This window comes from Tarenaya hassleriana, unplaced genomic scaffold, assembly GCF_000463585.1.
Source record: "Tarenaya hassleriana unplaced genomic scaffold, ASM46358v1 Cleome26, whole genome shotgun sequence".
Taxonomy (NCBI): domain Eukaryota; kingdom Viridiplantae; phylum Streptophyta; class Magnoliopsida; order Brassicales; family Cleomaceae; genus Tarenaya; species Tarenaya hassleriana.
The window spans coordinates 1,650,955-1,671,858 of record NW_010965869.1 but is presented as its reverse complement, the minus strand read 5'-3'; the positions used below and the strand labels follow the sequence as shown (position 1 = coordinate 1,671,858).

General features: G+C 35.3%; 3 protein-coding genes across 5 annotated transcripts; 1 reads left to right on the top strand and 2 right to left on the bottom strand.

The window, feature by feature from the left end:
- Positions 1-1,720: 1,720 nt before the first annotated feature.
- LOC104816926 lies at positions 1,721-4,211 on the top strand. The gene is made up of 8 exons (XM_010545961.1): positions 1,721-2,285; positions 2,682-2,749; positions 2,848-3,049; positions 3,134-3,231; positions 3,316-3,385; positions 3,484-3,555; positions 3,655-3,768; positions 3,920-4,211. Exons 1-8 carry the CDS (start codon positions 1,872-1,874, stop codon positions 3,983-3,985), a joined length of 1,104 nt encoding a protein of 367 aa, XP_010544263.1. The 5' UTR covers positions 1,721-1,871; the 3' UTR covers positions 3,986-4,211.
- A 518-nt stretch (positions 4,212-4,729) lies between these two features.
- On the bottom strand, positions 4,730-6,996 carry LOC104816925 (reactive Intermediate Deaminase A, chloroplastic). 3 transcript variants are annotated; one of them, XM_010545958.1, is made up of 6 exons: positions 6,724-6,996; positions 5,834-5,967; positions 5,701-5,745; positions 5,316-5,389; positions 5,176-5,225; positions 4,730-5,027 (listed from the first exon to the last, which is right to left on the bottom strand). In XM_010545958.1, the coding sequence occupies exons 1-6, from the start codon at positions 6,899-6,901 to the stop codon at positions 4,933-4,935; spliced, it is 576 nt and encodes a 191-aa protein (XP_010544260.1). In that variant the 5' UTR covers positions 6,902-6,996; the 3' UTR covers positions 4,730-4,932. The 3 variants fall into 3 exon arrangements, with proteins under 3 accessions (XP_010544260.1, XP_010544261.1, XP_010544262.1); XM_010545959.1 differs by having other exon boundaries at positions 5,834-5,958; XM_010545960.1 differs by having other exon boundaries at positions 5,834-5,949; positions 6,724-6,993.
- A 2,903-nt stretch (positions 6,997-9,899) lies between these two features.
- On the bottom strand, positions 9,900-12,122 carry LOC104816924 (NEP1-interacting protein-like 2). Its single transcript, XM_010545957.2, has 5 exons — positions 11,879-12,122; positions 11,133-11,284; positions 10,893-10,979; positions 10,310-10,468; positions 9,900-10,122 (listed from the first exon to the last, which is right to left on the bottom strand). The coding sequence occupies exons 1-5, from the start codon at positions 12,039-12,041 to the stop codon at positions 9,982-9,984; spliced, it is 702 nt and encodes a 233-aa protein (XP_010544259.1). The 5' UTR covers positions 12,042-12,122; the 3' UTR covers positions 9,900-9,981.
- Between the last annotated feature and the right edge of the window lie 8,782 nt (positions 12,123-20,904).

The window sequence follows — 20,904 nt, the reverse complement described above, 5'->3', positions numbered from 1 at the left end:
GTGTGTATTCGTAGTGGGGCCCAACTCTAGGCATCATTTCGTTTTCGTTGATAATATGAATTTCTTTAGTTCATATTCAACCAACCACACTACTGGAGTGGTACTAATAACGGAAAGAAGCATGTCATAGATATTAATAGAAATTTTATTGTAAAAATATATAGAAATATAATATATAGTAATTATTTGATATAAATATTTTAGAAATAAAACTAAAAAAAAATCTAAATATGGCAGATTTTTTAAATTGTGCAATTTTTAAATTTTTTTCACTTTTATCTCTTAAATTATATTGTTAATATTTTTAATATAAATGCTTGACATAAATTTTCCAGCTAAATAATATTCTAAAATGTATGAATAGGATATTTAAATTTTCTTATATATATATATATATACATATACCTTTCTTTATGATTCCGAATAAGTTTTAGCTGTAATCAATTAAAAGAAATATCTATTTTTATAATAAATCAACAGAATTAAAAATCTTAAAATTTTAAAATATTCAACATATTTTAATTTTAATTTATATCAAGGAGTATTAAAACTCAAAAATATTTTTCTTTATGCGAATATTAATATTAATGGCGATCATGACAATCACAGAAAGGGTTCTACATTATCCACCACAGACAAATATGGGGGGGGATTCAGTGGAGTTTGTTTATAGAATCTGACTTTTTTTTTTTGAATAATTTCTGCTTTCATTATTAAAATCAACAAAAATTCTTTAAAATGGTTAAAAAAAACTTATATTATAGTATAATTATTATAAGCTTTTTTTAGTCACAGTCATTACAAAAATTGAGGATGTGTGTCTAATGTATAACTTATTCGGTTATTAGTAAATATTACACCATATTTTTACTTAAACATACGACAGAAGTCAAACGCGTAATTTTAATATTATAATTCAAGTATTACTATTAGGCAGTTATAATTTTAGAATTTATGATTTCATTTTAAAATATATTATATATTATTAATAAAATTGTGTTATGGCATTATGGAGATTATATTCATCCTTTTTTAGATTTTTATTAAAAAAAAAGGGCAAAATAACCTACGTTACTGGTATAACCATAAGTGGGGGGCATTTAATAATATTTATAACCCCATCGTCAACCTCCGTTCTCTCTCTCTAGAAACGTTGACGAACTCGACCCGACCCGGATCCTAACGCTTGCACGGATCTGTCTCGCTCGCTCGCTCGCTGACATGAAAACTTGCCCTCTTTTCGTGTCCTGGTAACGCCTCTGTTCTCTCTTTTCATGTCTGTTTTAGGACCTCCTTTTTGTTTTGGTTGGTCGGTTCTCTCTCTCTCTCTCGGGCGTTCTGTCGCTGTGCATGGCGTCTCTGATGTCTGATCCACGCTTATCTGTCACTTCACTCTTCTAGACACATTGTAATTCTTCGATATCTCTCCGATTCTTCGGCTTTTTCTCGTGCTTCTCTCTATTGTGCAATTCGTCCGGTGAAACGAATTATTCAATTTCAAATAACACGTAATTTTTCCAATTGACAAAAACAAAACCAAAATACAAAAGAACTCCAAATTTGACCAATGAAAAGCGAAAAAAAAAAGGTAAAAGATTTTGGGCGAAAGATACTTAAATTCCCAAGTTTCTAAAACAATTCCAACTTGACAAAAACAATATACAAAAAATTAAAAAAAAAGAACTCCAAATTTGACCAATGAAAAGCGGCAAGAAGAAAGCGTCGTTTCAACATTTGGTGATACGTTTCATGCCGTTACCGTATAAGATGCGAATCATTATGTGCAGTAAGTGGTCTGTGAAGCGAGATTGATAGAATAGGGTTCTTGGATCGTGATTGATTACTTGTGATTGAAGTTAGTAGTGGCAGAGATGATAATGAGAAAGAACATGGGTCGTGTATCGCCTCTGCTTTTGGTCCTTCTATCTCTCGGGTTTTCGTTCGCAACGTATAACCTGGTGACAATGATATTAAGCAATAAGGCTTCGAGTTTGGGACGGGAGGCTATCGATTTGGTTGATCATGCCAATGGGGTGGGCCGTGGGGGCAGGAAACTAGGAAGGGAGAACGAGAATGTGAAGTTTCATGTCGCTCTCACCGCAACCGATACAGCATACAGCCAATGGCAGTCCCGGATAATGTATTATTGGTATAACAAAGTCAAGGACATGCCTGGATCGGATATGGGGAAATTCACTCGGGTTTTGCATTCCGGAAAAGATGACAATTTGATGGACGAGATCCCTACTGTCGTCGTTGATCCTCTCCCAGAGGGTTTAGACCGGGTAAGAGTCCGTAGATCTTTGGCGTTTCGGCTTCATTGTTTGTCACTGTTGTATGTGTGCACGTAAAGATCACACCTTTGAACAGACATTTGAGTGTTTAGCATTGTTCTAAGGTTGTAATGACTCTTAGTGTCGACTTGATCTTATGAATAAAACAGATGTTTGAGGTAGGAAATTCCATCACAGATTGTACGAATTGATTGCACCTTGTAAACATATGTTTGCTCTGCCATATTATTTTATGTCGAGTTCAGGTTCAATAACGACGAAGGACATGAAATTTTCACTCTTTTGCTGTCAGTATATGACTGGCTACTCGACATTGGTTTTGCTGTCTGATCTTTGCCTCTTTGTATGCCACTGGTCTCTCTCTGTTCTTCCCTCTGTTCTTTGCAGGGTTACATTGTCTTAAATAGACCATGGGCGTTTGTACAGTGGTTGGAAAAAGCATCAATCGAGGAAGAGTGAGTCCTTTTTATCTACAGATTAATCCAATTCCCGATACAAATCTCTTCTGTTCTTGCAACTTGAGAATTATCATTCTGTTCTGTGGTCAATCCAGATATGTTCTGATGGCAGAGCCGGACCACATATTTCTAAGGCCTTTGCCGAACTTGGCTCGAGGGGACCACCCCGCTGGATTCCCCTTTTTCTACATTAAGCCAGCTGATCATGAGCAGATTATCCGGAAGTTTTATCCCGAGGAGAAGGGTCCTGTCACAAATATCGACCCGATTGGCAACTCTCCCGTGATTATTAAGAAGGTACGATCACACATGCTCCAAAAACTTGCATTTGGTTGTATATTATTCTTGATATAATCTCTCTGGATATTTCCTGTTGTATAGTCCATCCTCGAAGAGATTTCGCCCACATGGTTGAATGTTTCCTTGAGGATGAAAGATGATCCAGAAACAGACAAGGCATTTGGATGGGTTCTTGAGATGTAAGAAAATACATGAGTTGTTCTTATTGAATTCCAATTTTGTATGGCTACCAGTCTTTTGACGTATTTACTTCGTCAAATCAGGTACGCGTACACCGTGGCATCAGCCTTGCACGGTGTGCGTCATATACTTCGCGAAGATTTCATGTTACAGGTAAACATCCTTTGTTTCATTCTTGCAACATAATTTCCTTTTTCTGCCATCTAAAGCAACAACTTTATCTTTTTTTTCGCATCGTTTTTATGCTGTAGCCACCATGGGATGTGGAAACAGGGAAGAGCTTCATCCTTCATTATACTTACGGGTGCGATTACAATTTAAAGGTAAAAACTCATCTCTGAGGGCACACGAATCTTCGGATTTTGCGCTCTAACATCAGAATAGCGTCACATTTCTGTGTCGTGTGGTGATGATTACACCAGGGTGAGTTGACATATGGGAGGGTTGGGGAATGGCGTTTTGACAAGAGAGCTTTCCTTAGCGGACCGCCACCGAGAAATCTCTCGCTGCCCCCTCCGGGAGTACCCGAGAGCGTGGTGAGTACAACCCGATAAAACTTTACCGGATTGATCAAGCTCCCTTCAAGGAGAGGCTGAAATATGTTCATGATCCTAGCATGTTGTCTTTGGATGTCGGGTCATATGCTTCATCATCTTTTCAAGATGATCTTCATAATGCATTCTGCAGGTGAGGCTTGTGACAATGGTCAATGAAGCGACGACTAACATCCCGAGGTGGGACACTCTGAACTGACAGCAACAAAGATCAAAAAGGCGATCTCACAAGTTAGATAAGGAAACCACAGCTGGAAACATTTCTCAGGGCAGAAGACATATTTGACATTTTTTTTTTGTAAATGAACACACATTATTACATATCTAACTTCTTTCTGCTTTTACTAGGAAAGCACAGCTATTTTCTTCTGCAAACTCAGGAAAACGTTTATGATTATTATACAGAGTTCAACATGCTTCAGATCTGTCTTTAAAGGACATCATAGGTAGATATGCCAGTGAAAATGTTGGGTTTTCAGTAAAAGGAAATAACTGGGGCAAAGTGAATTGCAGCGGTGGGAGGACTTGAACAGGGAACATAATTAGAAAGAGAAAATGGAAGAAGAAAAAAAACAAACAAGGGTTTGAAAAATATAAAATAAACATTTTGGTTTAATTTTTAGATTTGATAGGTAATATATATATATATATATATATATATATACAACTGTGGCCAGAGACCGTGCTTGCAAGTACTTTGGGCCTTGTCGTTGCATTTTATTGGCCTCATGGGTTTCTTAGATCTGAGTTATTTTTAGCCCAAAATAGAACTTTCCTTCGATCATAAATCTTTGGTTAAAATTGTTTTTTGGGTTTAAACAAATGGACACGGATTTGGAACCAAATTGAAATCCAAACTAAATTCGGTTAATTTTATTCCACCTAATGTTTTTGCAGGTTCAGAGATTGCCCTTTTCTTTTCATACCAAATTCACTCTTTCAATTCAACCAACAAGCCATTCATTTGACTGAATTCCCCTTTTTGGTCTTTACTTTTTAACCAACTTAATGGTTAATATACAAATCCAAAACATTATTATTTCTGCATTTCAAGGATTAGAGATGAGGGTACAAAGTCTGGTTTTACCATCTCTAACAAATGGGTTTTCACATCTTCCGAAGACCTGCCTCTGAATCAGATTTGCTCTAGAGTGCTGCAATACATTCGATCTCGATCTTGGCGTCTAGAGGCAAAGCTGCGACCTGATACGTTGATCGGGCTGGAGAAGGAGACGGGAAGTCTGCCGGGGAAAAACAAATGGTTTGGTCACATGGATGCTTACACTCGACGAGTTCAGCGATCCAGAATGAATGAACAACCAAAAAAATAAACTGATATATGCATCAGAACAGCATAGAATCGGATAGTTTCCCGTTTAAAGAACTCACATTTGGCATAAATCTCGTTCACTTTCTTGAAGTCTTTCAAGTCTGCCAGCCTGTGACGAAATTCAGACAGGGTCAGTTGGGCATTAGATTCACAATCCCTCAATGATCAAGATTGCGATGAGACAAAACAAGATCCCTACATGATTGTTGTCTTGACCACAGAAGAGTAGTCAGCGCCACTAGCCTTCAGTATCTCCCCCATGTTCTTGAGTACCTGAAAGTTTCCATAAAAAATCAAAATGCAAAGAACAGGTTACGAGATCGGTTTGTTAATAATACCCTCACAAAGCAAGAGAAAACTCGACATTCAATACGCATCTTAAGACCAGTCTGATTACCATTATACCATAGCAACAGATAATAAGCAGTTATTGGGAGACCACAGTTTCATCCATCAAAGCACATTATCTATACATCTTTCAAACTTCAGCATAAGCCATTCAGATGCACTAGAATTGCAAGCATCAAGTACTAGGAACAAAGATAAGTCCTTCAGTGAATTCAACAGAGTGAAAGTTACTTCACCTGCTCAGTCTGAGCTTCCACGTCGTCCGAGACAAACTTGCCAGTCTGTATAAACAAAGCGATTCTTGCAATTTCAAGACGCGGATAGGACAAAACGATATCACAACTGCCAATCAGTCACAGGGAAACAAACCTCGGGTATGAGTCCAAGAACACCCGACACGAAAACAAGATTATTGGCTTTGATGGCCTGAGAGTATGGTCCCAAAGCCGCTGGAGCTTTCTCTGTGACAACTGCTTCTTTCTTACCTGCAATACCTTTCATGTCTAATTCTCATCACAATATATACCAGATATCATCATGGTTCAATAAAAAAACCAACTGTTCAAACATCAAACTTGCGCAAAAGAGGCAACAAAAGGACAACCCAAATATTTATCAAATACTCGAAGCAAAATTTTCAAACACTATGAGTAATAAAAGCAACCAATTCATCCTAAGGATTGATTGTTCTTTGAAAATAGCGACGACCCAACACTGCCAAATACCAAACAAATACTTTTTGATGAAATTAACAAACATATCCTTGAAGATAATTCGTCGTAAAACAGAAGCAATACAAGTAAGTTCAGTTCCGGCAATGATTATTCTGCAAAGAAAACGAACATCCAGGAGTAATGAATGTATGCTTGGAAACATCACGATGCGATACAAACAACAAGAACAGCATTGACTAATCTTTAAAGGAAACGATGACCCAATACTAAGGAACATTTACTAAGATGATTCGTCACAATAAGATTATTCTTTTCTAAGAATTGATTATTCTTCGAGGCAACGAAGAAGATAATTCGTCGAACAACACGAACGACTCAAGCAAAAAATTCACTCCTAGCATCGATTTTTCAGCGAAAACCCATCGGAATTGATACAAATTTCCTCGTTCTATTTCTCAGTCGACCGGCACAGTGAAAATCAGAATATGGTCGCTGATATCAAACACATACATTAACAGAATTTGAGGGACATCAATATGAACAGAAATCCCCAAAGAGAGAGAAAGAGAGGAAACGATAAGTCACCAGCAGCGGCGGAGACGCTCAGGGAAGCGAAAGGCGGAAAGGTCAAACTCCTCCGCCAGAGAGAGACGCCGGCGAAAGTGAAGCAGCCGACTCCGGCGACGACCAATGGGCCGGACGAGCGAAGTGCGGCGGAGAAGTCTAGCATCGGAGATCGGAAGGATCTGATGGATGAAGACATGGATGTGCGGAAATGACTCTCTCTCTCGGGATCGAAGTGCCAAGGAAGAGAGGAAAGTTAGCGGAAGAATGGAGGTAGGTGAGGTTTCCGCAAAGGATTTTAAGCAGGTGATTGTCGTTTCACATATCGTCTTTAAAATTCCGTCTTATTCCTATTTTACCCCTACAAAATCGAGAAAAATACATATTTACCCCTTCAAATACGACACAAAATTGAAAAAATGACGCTTTATGACGAATTATTCAATTTCAAATAACACGTAATTTTTCCAATTGACAAAAACAAAACCAAAATACAAAAGAACTCCAAATTTGACCAATGAAAAGCGAAAAAAAAAAGGTAAAAGATTTTGGGCGAAAGATACTTAAATTCCCAAGTTTCTAAAACAATTCCAACTTGACAAAAACAATATACAAAAAATTAAAAAAAAAGAACTCCAAATTTGACCAATGAAAAGCGGCAAGAAGAAAGGTTTAACTTCAGGTTAATGTTATTTAAATTCTAATATTTTAATAAAAAAATCCACGTAGGTTAAGTGGAATATGTCCCATTATTATCACGTTGAGATACAAAAGATTGGAGCAAGTATTTATGGTTTGAGTGATATAGTTGTAAACATACTTCGAGATGCCGTGCTTCCAATTTGATCAATAACCCAATCAATTCGACCAGGGTAACACATAACTATAATTAAAACATAATCTCATATAAAAACAAAATTATTTTAATTTTCGTTTAGAACCAAAAATATCAAACGATAACGAACAAAAAAAATAACGGAATATATTCGGATAACATAGGGAAAAATCCCTCAAAATTCCTAAACTTGTAATTTGGTATAATATGAATTCCTAAACTTGCAGAGGTGTCTATTAATTTCCGAACTTGCAAAATTGAACATGATAATTACTGAACTTGTTAAACCGTTCCATATCTGTCATCAACATTAATTTGTCAAACAAACACGTTGACCTATCCGACGTGGCGCGTGTCGAACCAGCTCAGAAAATTTGTGCCACGTGTGTAATTCTCGGTACACTCAAAACCATTTCAAATTTTAACACACAAACAAACCGAACCGGACTGCACACTCAAAACAGGGGTAAATTAGTAAACACTTTTTATGAAAAATATGATATTAACAAAAAAAGCATAAATGAAGTGGAATTAATGCTGATGACAGATATAGAACGGTTTAACAAGTTCAGTAATTAGTGTTCAATTTTGTAAGTTCGGAAATTAATAGGCACCTCTGCAAGTTTAGGAATTTATATTACACCAAATTACAAGTTTAGGAATTTTGAGGGTTTTTTTTCCAGATAACATAACATGTACGTAACTATAACTAAAATAAAATTTGATATAAAAAATAAAATGATTCTAATTTTTTAAATGGTATATAAACATATGATTCGATTATATATATATATATATAAAGAATCACTGGATTCAAACCCGACAAGAAATGTGGATGGTTGTGGTTTGTTGTTGTATAGTTTTGATCTATAGATCTCCTTGCATAATAGATATTGTAGACACCAAATTATTTTAATTAATTTTTGTGCGTGTTCATGGAAAATCTTAGGAAATGGGTGGAACATCTTTAGTTGTTTTAAATAAAAACAAAATGAAACTATATATTTGAACCAATCTCTATCTAATATTTCATTTGGATACGATTTTTATAAAACCAAATTAATTAAATCTAAACAATATTGGAACTAAACCAAAATGAACTAAGTTGAATAATATTTCGAATGAATTTAACAACACCTAAATTATTTTATAATTTTAATTATAAAAGTTAGAAAAAAATACGATACATAGTTAAAATTATATAGTTACTAATTTTCAATAATTTTATATTAATAAATAAATAAATAAATTTTCATATACCCTTTCTTTCAAGTAGAAACCGAAATTTTCTGCCGATCAATACTTCTTTCACTTCACACGCGAGTTTGAATTTCAAATGACTTGTAAAAAGTTCTCAACTGTTTTTACCCGTTAAAATATTGTATGCATTTTCTGTTAAAAATAACATAATTTAGAGTTTTATGTAATTTAGGTTTTTGGATTTAAATATAAAATCAGATGTTTTGGTAATTAAATGCATGTGGGAGTGGTGGAGAAGCCTTTCAATCTGAATGGGCATTTCATTTGTTTATTATATTCTCATGTGGGGTCACCATGGAACATGGGCAAACCCTTTTATAACATTTTTTTTTTCATCCAATAGAATAAAATTTATTTTTAAAATTGTATAAATATTTCTTCTTTTTAAATAACATTTTTACTCGCAGTTTTGTCATATTTTTTCGTTCTCTTATACCACCTTGGTTTTGATGAATCAAAACAAATACATTTTTTTTAATTTGATTTATCTAATCACGTTTAATTTATTGAAGTCGTTATAATGTTAATAGTGATTATTAACGTGATTAGTTTATTCTTTTTCTTCTTTACTGATTTTTTTTTTTGGTATTAATCATTTTAGCATTATCATTATATGCATCTAAATTTATCTCTGAATTATTTTCAAGAAAAAATCGTGAAAAAAGGTTTTTCTTTTTTTTATCCTGAACTAAACAATTTTCTTTTAGAATTTACGCAAAAATACTTAAAATAATTGCACAAAAGTGATGAAACGGTACAATAGATATACGTTGAGATGGAACAATCTTCTTTCTTTCGACGATTTAATAACAAGAAAAAACTATCAAATTATCCTATTTATTTATGCATGTGAACAAGAAACTATCAATGGTGGTAACATTTAATTATTTGACTATTGATTGTGCCATTTAATTCTTCCATCATAAAATTTAATCAATTTTTTTTTTATAAATGGCCTAACTAGATATACAATTACACATTTCAATCTTTGCGTCTATACCAAGACTGATCAAATTAAATTTAGATTAAATCGAATCGCGATCGTGATTGCATAATCTACATAAGTCCAAATGGGTATCTTGTGTTTGTTTTTAAACCCCTTTAATTTCACAAAATGACAACTGCCACCAAGAAATCGATACGTACTCTATTATTTCCATCCCATAATATATATATATATATATCTAAGAGGAAAAGGTATAATTAGAAACACGTTTTCTACAAATAGGGCAAGTCCCTTGCCTAGTCAGCCATGCATCTATGCAGTTGACATGAAATGCATGCCCACATCCCAGCTTTCTCCCCTCCTCCCCAATCTTCCATTCCTACACCATAAATAGAAGAAATACTTACCGTTCCGTATTTATATGTAGACGAAATAAAAATCATCTAGAAAACAATTGGTATGTCATTTCTTAAATCGAATCAGAACTAGATATAAAAATAAATTGAAATATTTTTCTAAATAAAAGACATTGTCAGCGGTTGTAAACTTATATATAATTTCCATACCTGTAAGCAAATAGAACAGTCCGAATGGATTTGGTGATCGAAACAGTTGTTGAACACAGGAAGTCTTTGGATGTCGTTTCTCGATAAACATCTTATGCCTCCATTGATATCGTACATGTATTCCGAGATCTCTTGGAAGCTTGTTTCCATTTCCATCGTCTGCATTTTTTTTTTGTTTTGGTTTTTGGTTAGATTTTCTTTTGGTATATATAAATGAAAACATGAGACACAAAAAAAAAATGTAGTATATCCGTTTAGAGAAGAAAGGCTTCGTATATATAATGACATTGTTAATTTATAGGTATGCATAAATGTGAATATGAATATAACAAGAAAATTCAAAAACGAAAAATTATTTACAATTTTTTTTTAATGAAAATCATATGGAACTAATCCCGATATAAAAATCTAATCTATATAATATTTTTTGAAAACTAGAAAACTTTAATCCTAAAGGGATACCCAGTGTATCCGCTTCAATTATAAATTCCGTATATATGTGTGTATATATATATATATATATTTAATGTAAATATGGTACTGATTAGTTGGGGAGATAAAAAGAAAAAAGAAAAAGACTGACTTGCCACTGATAGGCTTTGAGAATCGCCGGACTTGCCAATTCCATGATTGCCTTCCCATCCACCACTCTCCTCAGCAACGCGACCTCCTGCCCTCAATGAAATTACCAAAATACCCTCACTACTTCGGACACATTTTTCCCTTCTTTTGAATGGAAATGCGATGCACGTTTTGTAAAAAAAAAAAACACACAAAGCGCATAATCAATCATTCATTCAAAATAAATCAATCAATTCATTACATTGGACAAGGGTTGCCCCTCAACCGCCGATTTCAGCGTTTGAACCGCGGTGACCACCCCGACCATGACGCCCACGAGACCGCCTTGGATAAGTCCGGTACCCGTCGTGTGACCTCTCGCCGCTCCTACAGCCGCCGCCACCAAAACGCTGCCTGTATATACCACCCAATGACATTCACAAGAATATATACAAAGGGGTGAACATCCGAGTGAGTGTGTATATATATAAACACTTATTTCTATCTTTATAAAAATTGTAGAATTGAGATTTTGGAACCGCAAACACATTGATGCACAAACTCTACGCACGCTAACGCAATTCTTGTTTTAAGTACTGAATGATCAAACCAAGGTGTTGTTTTGATTCCAATTTAATAATGTAAGTAAATATTTTGAGCGCCTCGCGTGTATACTCGTGTTGTTTGAACACTATCTTATACATACGGCATTTATTCGAAAACGTTGTCCCATTGCAGTGCATATATACACACACACACAGAGCCATATATATATACACACACACGTACACGCCCACATTGATGTGTATAAAAGCATGGACTTGTCAATTAAATATATGTGCGTACGAGTCAAGGCACGAAGTGGTTGTTTTAGTGTAACATGCATGAGTAAATAGTCTCATGCTCCATCCATAGGTAAGATTATGAGTGTAATAACTATTGGTACATATATAATCGGAATCAACAAATCATGGGATGAAAACAAGAAAAAAAAAGGGTTTAATTTACCCGAGGCAAGAATGCCGATGAAAACGCCAAAGACAGCCCTCGCTAAGAATCTCAGCACAAACCATTTCGGGAAACCGGCGATCTCGTCACGAACAAAGCAAGAAACCGCTTCTTTGGACCTTGAAATCATCTGGGCAATGCTCTTTGACAGATGCTTCGACATCTTGAAAGCGGAATCGAGGATATATGTATGTATGTATATGAAATGACAAAAGTTGTGGTAGAGTGTGAGTGTGTTTATGTATTGTGTGTGTGTGTGTTCATGGAATGGGTGAGACAAAAAGATGAGCATTTATAAGGTATATGAGGGCATTTATGGCACTGAGCTGCCGAGTTCATGTATCTATTGGCGCATGCAATGAAACTAGCCCACAGAAAATTTCATATATATATATATATATATATATATGTGTGTATATATATATATATATATATATATATAGAGAGAGAGAGAGATACTGTATGGAATATGAAAAAGATGCATCAAGAATCGTCTACTTGGATCTATAATTTTCTAGTTCTGCAGACATCTAAATGTGCCTGTCATAATAATTTCACGAAAGACTATTTTTTTTTAATAAATATTTATAGAAAAAGATTACGAGCATACCCCGAATTAAAAAACAAAGGACATAAAGTGGTTGTAAATGATGGGCATCAGTTTTACAGATATCTTGGATTTTTATTTGGTCTTGCTTTGATTCGTTTTTTATATAAGTTTTTTGGATATGAATATATATATATATATATATATATATTCATTTTTTTTAATTTTAGATTTCGATTCCATTCAAATTATATTTGAATAATTGGTTTTTCAAATCTATCAAAAAATGGATTCTCCTATTAAAATATAAGCTATCATATTTATATAAAAACACTATTTAAAAATTACTAAATTATTATATTGAAATTGTTTTAATTATTACAGATACATTAAAAACACTTTACACTATAAATTAATCATAGACAAAACAAACCATGAAAATTACATAAACAAGCATTTACTTTTTATTTGAACAATAATAAATCATATAAAAACTATCATTGCTTTTATAAATATGGTTGGCAAAATTATATCTCTGAAAAATATATTTGAATATTTTTAAATAACATTCTTTTATCTTATATTTTTAACCGAAATTATTTTAAAATTTTGTTTTTATTTTATATTTGATTTACATTTAGGATGAAAAATGAATAAAAAATAGTGAATTAAATGATACATTTGTAAATTAGATTCGAAATATGTAATAAAAAATTTCACAATTGAACACATACTGTAAATTAGATTTGAAATATCTAACAAAAATTGTTTACAATTGGACGTATATACAAGAGATCACTTATTTTATATATGATTATACAATTCAAGTATATCAATGTTTAATATTTTTCGATTATAAAAAAAATGTTTAATATTTTCCCACACTTTTTTTTTCAAATCAATAACTATCTTTTTATTACGTATTGTTTTTAGAAAATAAAAAATGTACTGTTTTATTGCTATAAAGGATTTATGATAGGTTTAAAATATAATTTTTTTTGTATAAGTATTAAGGGTTTTCACTTAAATAATAGTTTAATACTTACGATAATTTATTGTTTTTAATAAATTTTTGATGATCCGAACGGACTTTTTTAAATCTCCTGGTTTAAACCATTGTTTGTGTTGATTTTCCCACTTGACCATCAAAATTTGGGTTTAATAAAAGACGACTATTATTAAAAATACTCAATTTCATCATACTTTCTTTCTGTTTTTTTTTCCAGTTATTTTCATATTAATTACGGATTGAATTAATTTGGTTTATAAAAATCATACACAATCGAATTAATCATCGATTCAATTTTATATAACCGAACTCACGTATCCACTCCAATCATGCAATGGAATATCATTAATATTAAAATAAAGAGTTGATCTTTACTCTAATTATGATCTCATCAACTTTTTCTTTGTCACCATCTCATCAAATTTAATTGGAATTGACTTTCGACCATTGTCGTTCAGACAAAACACGATGTTTTGATAAAATAATCAAATCTCATAAATATTATTATAAATTTATTATCCCAATTTCATCGGGAAGTTTCGGTTATTTTTAAATTAAGATATTTATTAAAACTAAATTGGCAAACTCGTATCACAAAAAAAAAAAAACTTAATTTCCTGACATCACATCAAAATGTCAGTGGTTCAATATGAGCTTGCACAGCCTCGGGCTGAAACAGAGGGTTTAAACACATCGTGTCGTCTATGACAGTTTAAGAGAGACGTGAAGACATGCACGAATGACGAAGATGCAACATAACATGTAATTTAGTGAACGTTCATAGCGTTATTGAAAGGGTGCAAAAGGATATGGTAATTTAATAAAGACCCATAACATATAAAATAACCGAATCGTATTTAACAAAAACAGAAATGGAACACAAGTCGAAATCACGAGAATCAAATGTTTCCCCGATTTCAAATTCGTGTAACAATTCCCGAACCAAATCGAAAACCGGTTCTCTCTTTGGTTACATTCATTCATGGATGAGAGAAAGAGGACAGTGAAAAAAAGAGAGAGAACTGCATAAGATTTTCTCGGGCAATATTATGAAATTATTTCTCAAGAGCTAAACTGCTATCAGAAAGTGGACATTAACATTCCGTTCGGTTATACATAAACCGAACCGAATATCATGTACCGGACAATATTCCATATAAAAATCAACGGTTACGGTATTTTTAAAACCGAAAACTTGAACCCGAAACGAATACGAACCGCATATAGAAATAACCAAAAAGATCGTAAATTTCTTTAGAAATTCTCGAGAGAGAAAGAGGCAGGAGAGAGTAATACATAATTAAATTAGATCCAAGAAAAGGTGAGAAAGACTTTGTATAAAATCAATCTTTATAATGAAATTCATCGCTCAAGTATTTCAACTAAAAATCAAAGCGGATGTTCTGCACGAGTTCGAATCTCAAATTTGAAAAAAGAATGTATATTCTGAAAAATATGACTGGCTTCTGAGTAACCATTTGTGTTGACCGCTCAGGACCTTACTCTATGATATCCGGTTACATGGACGGATCTATTCATAAGGTAGTGGGGCACATGCTCCACTTTGTTTATAAAAATGTTTAATTTCTTAAGAAATTTTATAAAATTTTAATTAAATTTGTTGAATGCCCCGTTATAAAATTAAATTTACTCTCTTGTTGTCCCCAATTACAATATATTCTAGGTCCGCCACTACCCGCTTACAAAAAAAGAAAAGTATTTCAACTAAAAATGACGACATAATCGCAGACCAAACAATTATCAAATGAAGAAATTCTCTGTGCAATTCCATAAGGTAATTGTGAAAAGTCCTAACCCCCAGCCACAAAACCCTAAAATCTTTTGTTCAGACAGCCAAATCAAAAGACAACTGTCATATGAGCTTCACCACATATAGATACATAGTATGAACTAAGACACGTATGAGCAGCATGGTACCTTCATAGGATTTGCCAGATCAGGTAAAAGATACATAACATTCACACATATGACATATAAATCCCTGTTATATATATATATATATATATATATATATATTAGTCCTTGAAGCTGCGATATTGACAATGGCAATGGCGGTCCATAAAAGTATCTAACCGGAGGATGGCAGGTTAGAGTACATTGAACAAACACAAGGAAAATTAGAACATATCAACTACGCTGTTTATCAGACGACATAGTTTTCAGTTTTCCTTTTGATCGGATCTACCGGAAAATAGCAAGAAAACGAAAAAGAAAACGATGAATTTCCCAACACTAACGGAGTTTAGAATCCTGGTTCATCGTTTGAAGAAGGTAGAAGAAGCCATAGAACTCAACCTAGCTCAAGGTAAATGATCGAAATTCCTAGGATTTTGAGTATAATAATTTCGAGTTTACCTTAGCGTTTTTGGTCGAATCTTGATGTTTTTCTAACAATATAGGCTACCAAATTAGGAGTCATAGAGAGAGTAAAACCGAAACATTGCCAAGGACCGAAGTGAGAGTATACTCAAACCTCGACTTTTCAATACATTCTTGCTTAAGTTCTTGCATTCTTTGTTAGATTATCACTTTTTTTATAGCTTTCATGTGAATGATCTTGGGGGTGTAAAAAAGCGGCCTATATGGCATTCCTCTAATTACAAAAAAAATTAATTTCTTTGTAAAATTTATAAAATTTTGAATAAAATTATAAAAAGATAACTCAAAGAACACAACTGCAATATCGAAAGTAAAATAACCGTTTCTCAACTGCCTTTGAGTTTTGAGATAGGGACGTCAATCGGGCCGACCCGAGTCCACACTCGACCTGAGGGTTTCGGATTCGGACTCAGACCGGCCCAATTTTTTTCGGGCCTATATAAAAGTCCAAAACCCGGTTTTATATATTTCGGGTTTGGATCGGGCCAGTCTGATCCGCTCAAATTGCTTTGTAAAGTTGTTTTTTTCATTAAGATTTTTTTAAAAAAAATATCGAGCTTTCGGGTCGACCCGAATCAGACCTGAAATCTGATTTAAGCTCAGCCCGAAAGCCCAATTTTTTTGCAGCAAAAAAACTTAGGTCGGAAGCCCGCTATTTTTTGGGTTGGGCGGAACTTGGGACCAAGAGTCTATAAATTGACACCCCTATTTTGAGGCACAACCCAACAACAATCGCATAGTTAGTGGTTGTTTTGAAAACAAATACGTGAATTAGGGAGTATAAAAACGCAAGATGAGACTTAAAAGTGCACATTTGGCCTTTAAAAAGAGTTCTACAGCTAGATCTTGGGCGAGCGTGAGTACGGACTCAGGAAACCGTGGTCGGACTCTTGACTCGAAGGTGTCGGACGTGTGCCGCGTGTGCGAGGATGTATTTTTGTTACGGTCGAGTTCATGTTCCTACGTATTCTCGTAGACATGGGTGTACATCTGGCACTCATGGTTTCCACTTTCCATCGATTAGATGTTGTTATTTGGAGCAATGATTCTTTTGCAAAGACTGTAATTCCGTGGCATTGGAAAAAGTTTTAATTTAATTAATCCGTTTTTTATACTAATCGTATGGTGAAATTTCGTGTAAAAGCATATGAAGAGTCTCATATTCGGGATATATATATATATATATATATATATATAGATTGTGGGGGTCTCATAATTAATTACTTAATCTCTTGATTAAATAATTAAATTAGGCGATGGTCAAGACATCTAATTTGTGGGAAACTGCTAATGTATGCGTTTTCAACGAATGGCTCAAGGGAGAATATGGTTAAGATGTTAATTATAACGTGGGAAGCAGGCGCAAAATAGTCTTCATTTGTTAAAAAAAATTACAATAAAATAATATAAAAACGTGATGAAGGCAATAGAAGCCACAGTTTTTTTTTGAAACAACAGTTGGATAATAGTCGGTCCACGTTTGTTTATAGAACATTTGTCCGGCGATATATTTTTATTTGTCTTAGTTCTATTCTATGCAGTCTTTATTTATTATTATTATCGTAGTCACAAAGATCGTAAAATTGAAGTGTGAAATCATATAAGTTGAATTGAATCTACGTTTCACCATCAGGATGATGCATCATGATGTAAGCGAGTGCGTAAGCATGCAAAGGTATAGAAACGGGGAATGGGTCTATGATGATGATGATGATGATGATGGAAGCGGAGTATATCATGCAAGACAGTTTTAATATGGATGTTTTGAAATTGGTTTGATGAACCATACTTTATAATGAAGTGGGATTTTGATGATGATGATGATGATGACGACGATGATGCTGATGATAACCATATTTGATGATGATGATGATGATCATGGAAGCGGAGTATATTAGTATGGATGTTTTGAAATTGGTTTGATGAACCATACTCTATAATGGAGTGGGATTTTATATAATAAAAGATGATATGTACATATGAATATTTAAAATATATGAAATTATCCATAATTAGGATTGATGGCATATATATAACATTTCAAGTTTCATTTTCCATATTTCGGGTTTTTTTAAATTTCTGGTTTTTAAATATTTATAACCATCTAAAATTATATTGAATCTCGGTTCATTTAAATGTATCTAGATTAGATTTTCATTAAGAAAAATATGCATTCTCTAATTTTTTTTTTTCATATTTTTTATTTATTAAATTTGCTTTCGACTAGATTAAATTGAGTTAATGTAACAACCCAGTTTTCATCAAAAAAAAAAAACTCAGAACGTCCGTTCTGGACGACCCAGAACGGACGGACCGCTCGCACAGACCGGAACGTCCGTTCCAGACCGCAGAACGGACGGACCAGACTGTCGGCAACAGCCAAGCCGCGATTTCGTCTGGGTCCGACCTGAAAACGACGTTTACCCACCAATCTTCGACAATAATTCCGATTTTTCCACCCTATGGCCCATAGACTCCATCATTTCGCTCTGAATCCGGAAATTTCATCAAAAATCCGAGTTCTCTCTCTCTTTGTTCTCTCTCTCCATTCTCTCAAACTTCAACTCCGAAATTCTCTGTCAAATCCAAAGGATTCACCCCCAAATCGGTTTCTACAGAGCAAGAGGAACATCCTACAGCTTCTCATCCATCATCCAACGTGTGAATCTAACCCGAGGTGAGTGAATTCGAGTTTAATTCGGAAGTCTGTTAGACATGGGGTTTGGGTTTTGGGTGATTTCGTGTAAAATTGATGTCTGATTCGTGTTCTACTTGCAATTCTATGAGTTTTAGTGTAATACCCATAGTGAATCGTGCATGTTTGAGTGATTCTGGCGAGATCCGAGGACCAGAACGTCCGGTCTGAGGTCAGACCGTCCGTTCTAGGTCTGCAGGAGAAATACAGAAGTCCAGAGGTTGAAGAAGAAGTCCGGAACGTCCGTTCTAACCAGACCGTCCGTTCTGGTAAAACAGAACGTCCGTTCTGGACTAAACAGAACGTCCGTTCTGAACGAGACGGAACGTCCGTTCCGAACCACTGGACCGATCGGTCTAGGGCCTAGACCGATCGGTCTGGAAAAAAAAAGAGAGTAACGGAACTGAAAATTTTCACCATGAGAAAAATTGAAAAACATGATAAGACGGGTCTAATATGACCCTGGCTAAAATTATGAAAAAGTGAAAAATATAAATTATACCGGAATTACGGGCCAGACCGGACCCCACGTAGTCTGGACCCAAAATTAATAACAGGTAAGGTTAAAAACCACGGAATGAACCGAACTGGTTATCCGTGCGGACCGGGACCAGCTAAGTCATACCAGAGGTACAATTCGGTAAAATCAATGAAAAGACTGAAAGAAAATATATAAAGAAATATAAAAGACTACGCAAGCGGAAATGCATGTATAGTAAATAAACTATATTAATGCATGTGATTGGGGTAGCTGGCATGGCACTAGCGTTAATTCGGAAGGGTTCGGATTAACGTTTAGCGCGTGATTGTAGAAACGGACGTTTGTGAATGATGGCACGATGTTTGCGAGATTGCGTCCCATCTACGGGCCATCCGATCCGGTTCGGATGCCACCCGTATGGGATATGATTGTGAATGTGGCGATAATATAATCGCGCCAACGTCCGAATGATAGGACGGTTATGGGCACTCCGATGACTTGCGTGGATAGCCGATTGTAGTCGGTACTATTACGTGACGAGGAACACACAGTTTTTAGAACCGCGCCAACGTATCCGTTAGCGACGGAGCGGATTCCGGGAGATGAGTCTCCCGAGGATGAGGCAATACATATACCTGAGATTCGGGTGGATTGTGGTCCCCCGAGGAGGTGGTACGGACTTACTCTGCCAGGTTCGGGCCCGAACCTGACAAGTATTTCCGCGGCGGATGGTCGACGAGGGAGAGTTGCAGCGATTGACTCTGTCGTTATAGTCGACGGCGTCGGTTGTAGCCGACGTCAGGTGAACTCCGGTATTGAGAGGTGACATCAAAGCCGGAGCGGGGACACGCCTAGCATCGAGAGGTGCCATCGATGCTAGGGTGGGGTGTTGTGTTCGGGCGGAGAAAATAAAAAGATACTTATACCGGATTCCGAGTGGTTGCGGAGTAGATGGATTCCGAGGAGAGGGGTGGTTGTGCTACGCACATGGGGAGTACCTACCTACGCATGGTGCGCGTAGAGACGATTTGACGGACTCTGTCCTGCGACTTGTCGTACGGCCGACTTGTCGTACGGACTTGATTGTGATTGCTGCGTGCTTACAGTGATTCATGTTTTCAATTCCCGTTTATTAGAATACTAGTATATACACACATATATATATGTTTGTGCTTTCCCTGGCACCATGAGAATGGAACTCCGGGTTACGTCCGAGTTCACTCTCTAAGCAATTAGCTTAGGACGTTGTTACGCAATGTTTCAGGCCGTGCGCAGCAGTAGCCGAGGAGCGGACATCGGAGACCTGGGCAAAGCACATCTACCGATCATGTATAATTACGTATTTTGATACATTTATATTTTGGGGAACGTTTTGTTTATATCGGTGGTAGATTTTGAGATTTGTAATAATTTTATTACTACCACTCGATTATGTGTAATTATAACTAGAAATAATGTATCATATATGTATGTACGAGTGTTTCTTCCGCTAAACTCTGAAAATGAAAAGTTTTAAATTCCCGCGAATTTTTGGAAATGCGATTTTTATTTTACTTGTCCATGTGGCGCAAGTCGTATTGCGGGATACGGGTTTCGGGTGTCACAACATTGGTATCAGAGCAGTTCTTTCCACGGGAAAATGATGTGCTCGTGTTTTCACTGGAATTTGGGAATGGATAAAAATGATTTTTAAAGATTGTATAAAAAAAAAATCCAAACATGATCACCAGGTCCCGATACTCAATAAGAGTTTCTTGTCCGCATTAGCTATGCCTCCACGTCGTGCTGCACCTGTGCAACGACCTCAAGGACCGAGGGCACCCCCCCCGAATAACGACATGGCGGAAATGAAACGTCAATTCGCACTGTTCCAAGGGAACGGCTGGCAGTTCAT

What these genes read in the sequence shown, in the direction of transcription:
- LOC104816926 (XM_010545961.1), top strand. Translation starts at nt 1,872, where the DNA reads ATGATAATGAGAAAGAACATGGGTCGTGTATCGCCTCTGCTTTTGGTC. An exon ending in GGTGCGATTACAATTTAAAG is followed by an intron (nt 3,556 to 3,654) that starts GTAAAAACTCAT and finishes TGATTACACCAG; the next exon opens with GGTGAGTTGACATATGGGAG. An exon ending in CGGGAGTACCCGAGAGCGTG is followed by an intron (nt 3,769 to 3,919) that starts GTGAGTACAACC and finishes TGCATTCTGCAG; the next exon opens with GTGAGGCTTGTGACAATGGT.
- LOC104816925 (XM_010545958.1), bottom strand. Translation starts at nt 6,901, where the DNA reads ATGTCTTCATCCATCAGATCCTTCCGATCTCCGATGCTAGACTTCTCC. An exon ending in TGGAAGCTCAGACTGAGCAG is followed by an intron (nt 5,390 to 5,700) that starts GTGAAGTAACTT and finishes GGAAACTTTCAG; the next exon opens with GTACTCAAGAACATGGGGGA. An exon ending in GAACGAGATTTATGCCAAAT is followed by an intron (nt 5,028 to 5,175) that starts GTGAGTTCTTTA and finishes TTTCCCCGGCAG; the next exon opens with ACTTCCCGTCTCCTTCTCCA.
- LOC104816924 (XM_010545957.2), bottom strand. Translation starts at nt 12,041, where the DNA reads ATGTCGAAGCATCTGTCAAAGAGCATTGCCCAGATGATTTCAAGGTCC. An exon ending in CATCGGCATTCTTGCCTCGG is followed by an intron (nt 11,285 to 11,878) that starts GTAAATTAAACC and finishes TGGTATATACAG; the next exon opens with GCAGCGTTTTGGTGGCGGCG. An exon ending in ACTGTTCTATTTGCTTACAG is followed by an intron (nt 10,123 to 10,309) that starts GTATGGAAATTA and finishes TTTATGGTGTAG; the next exon opens with GAATGGAAGATTGGGGAGGA.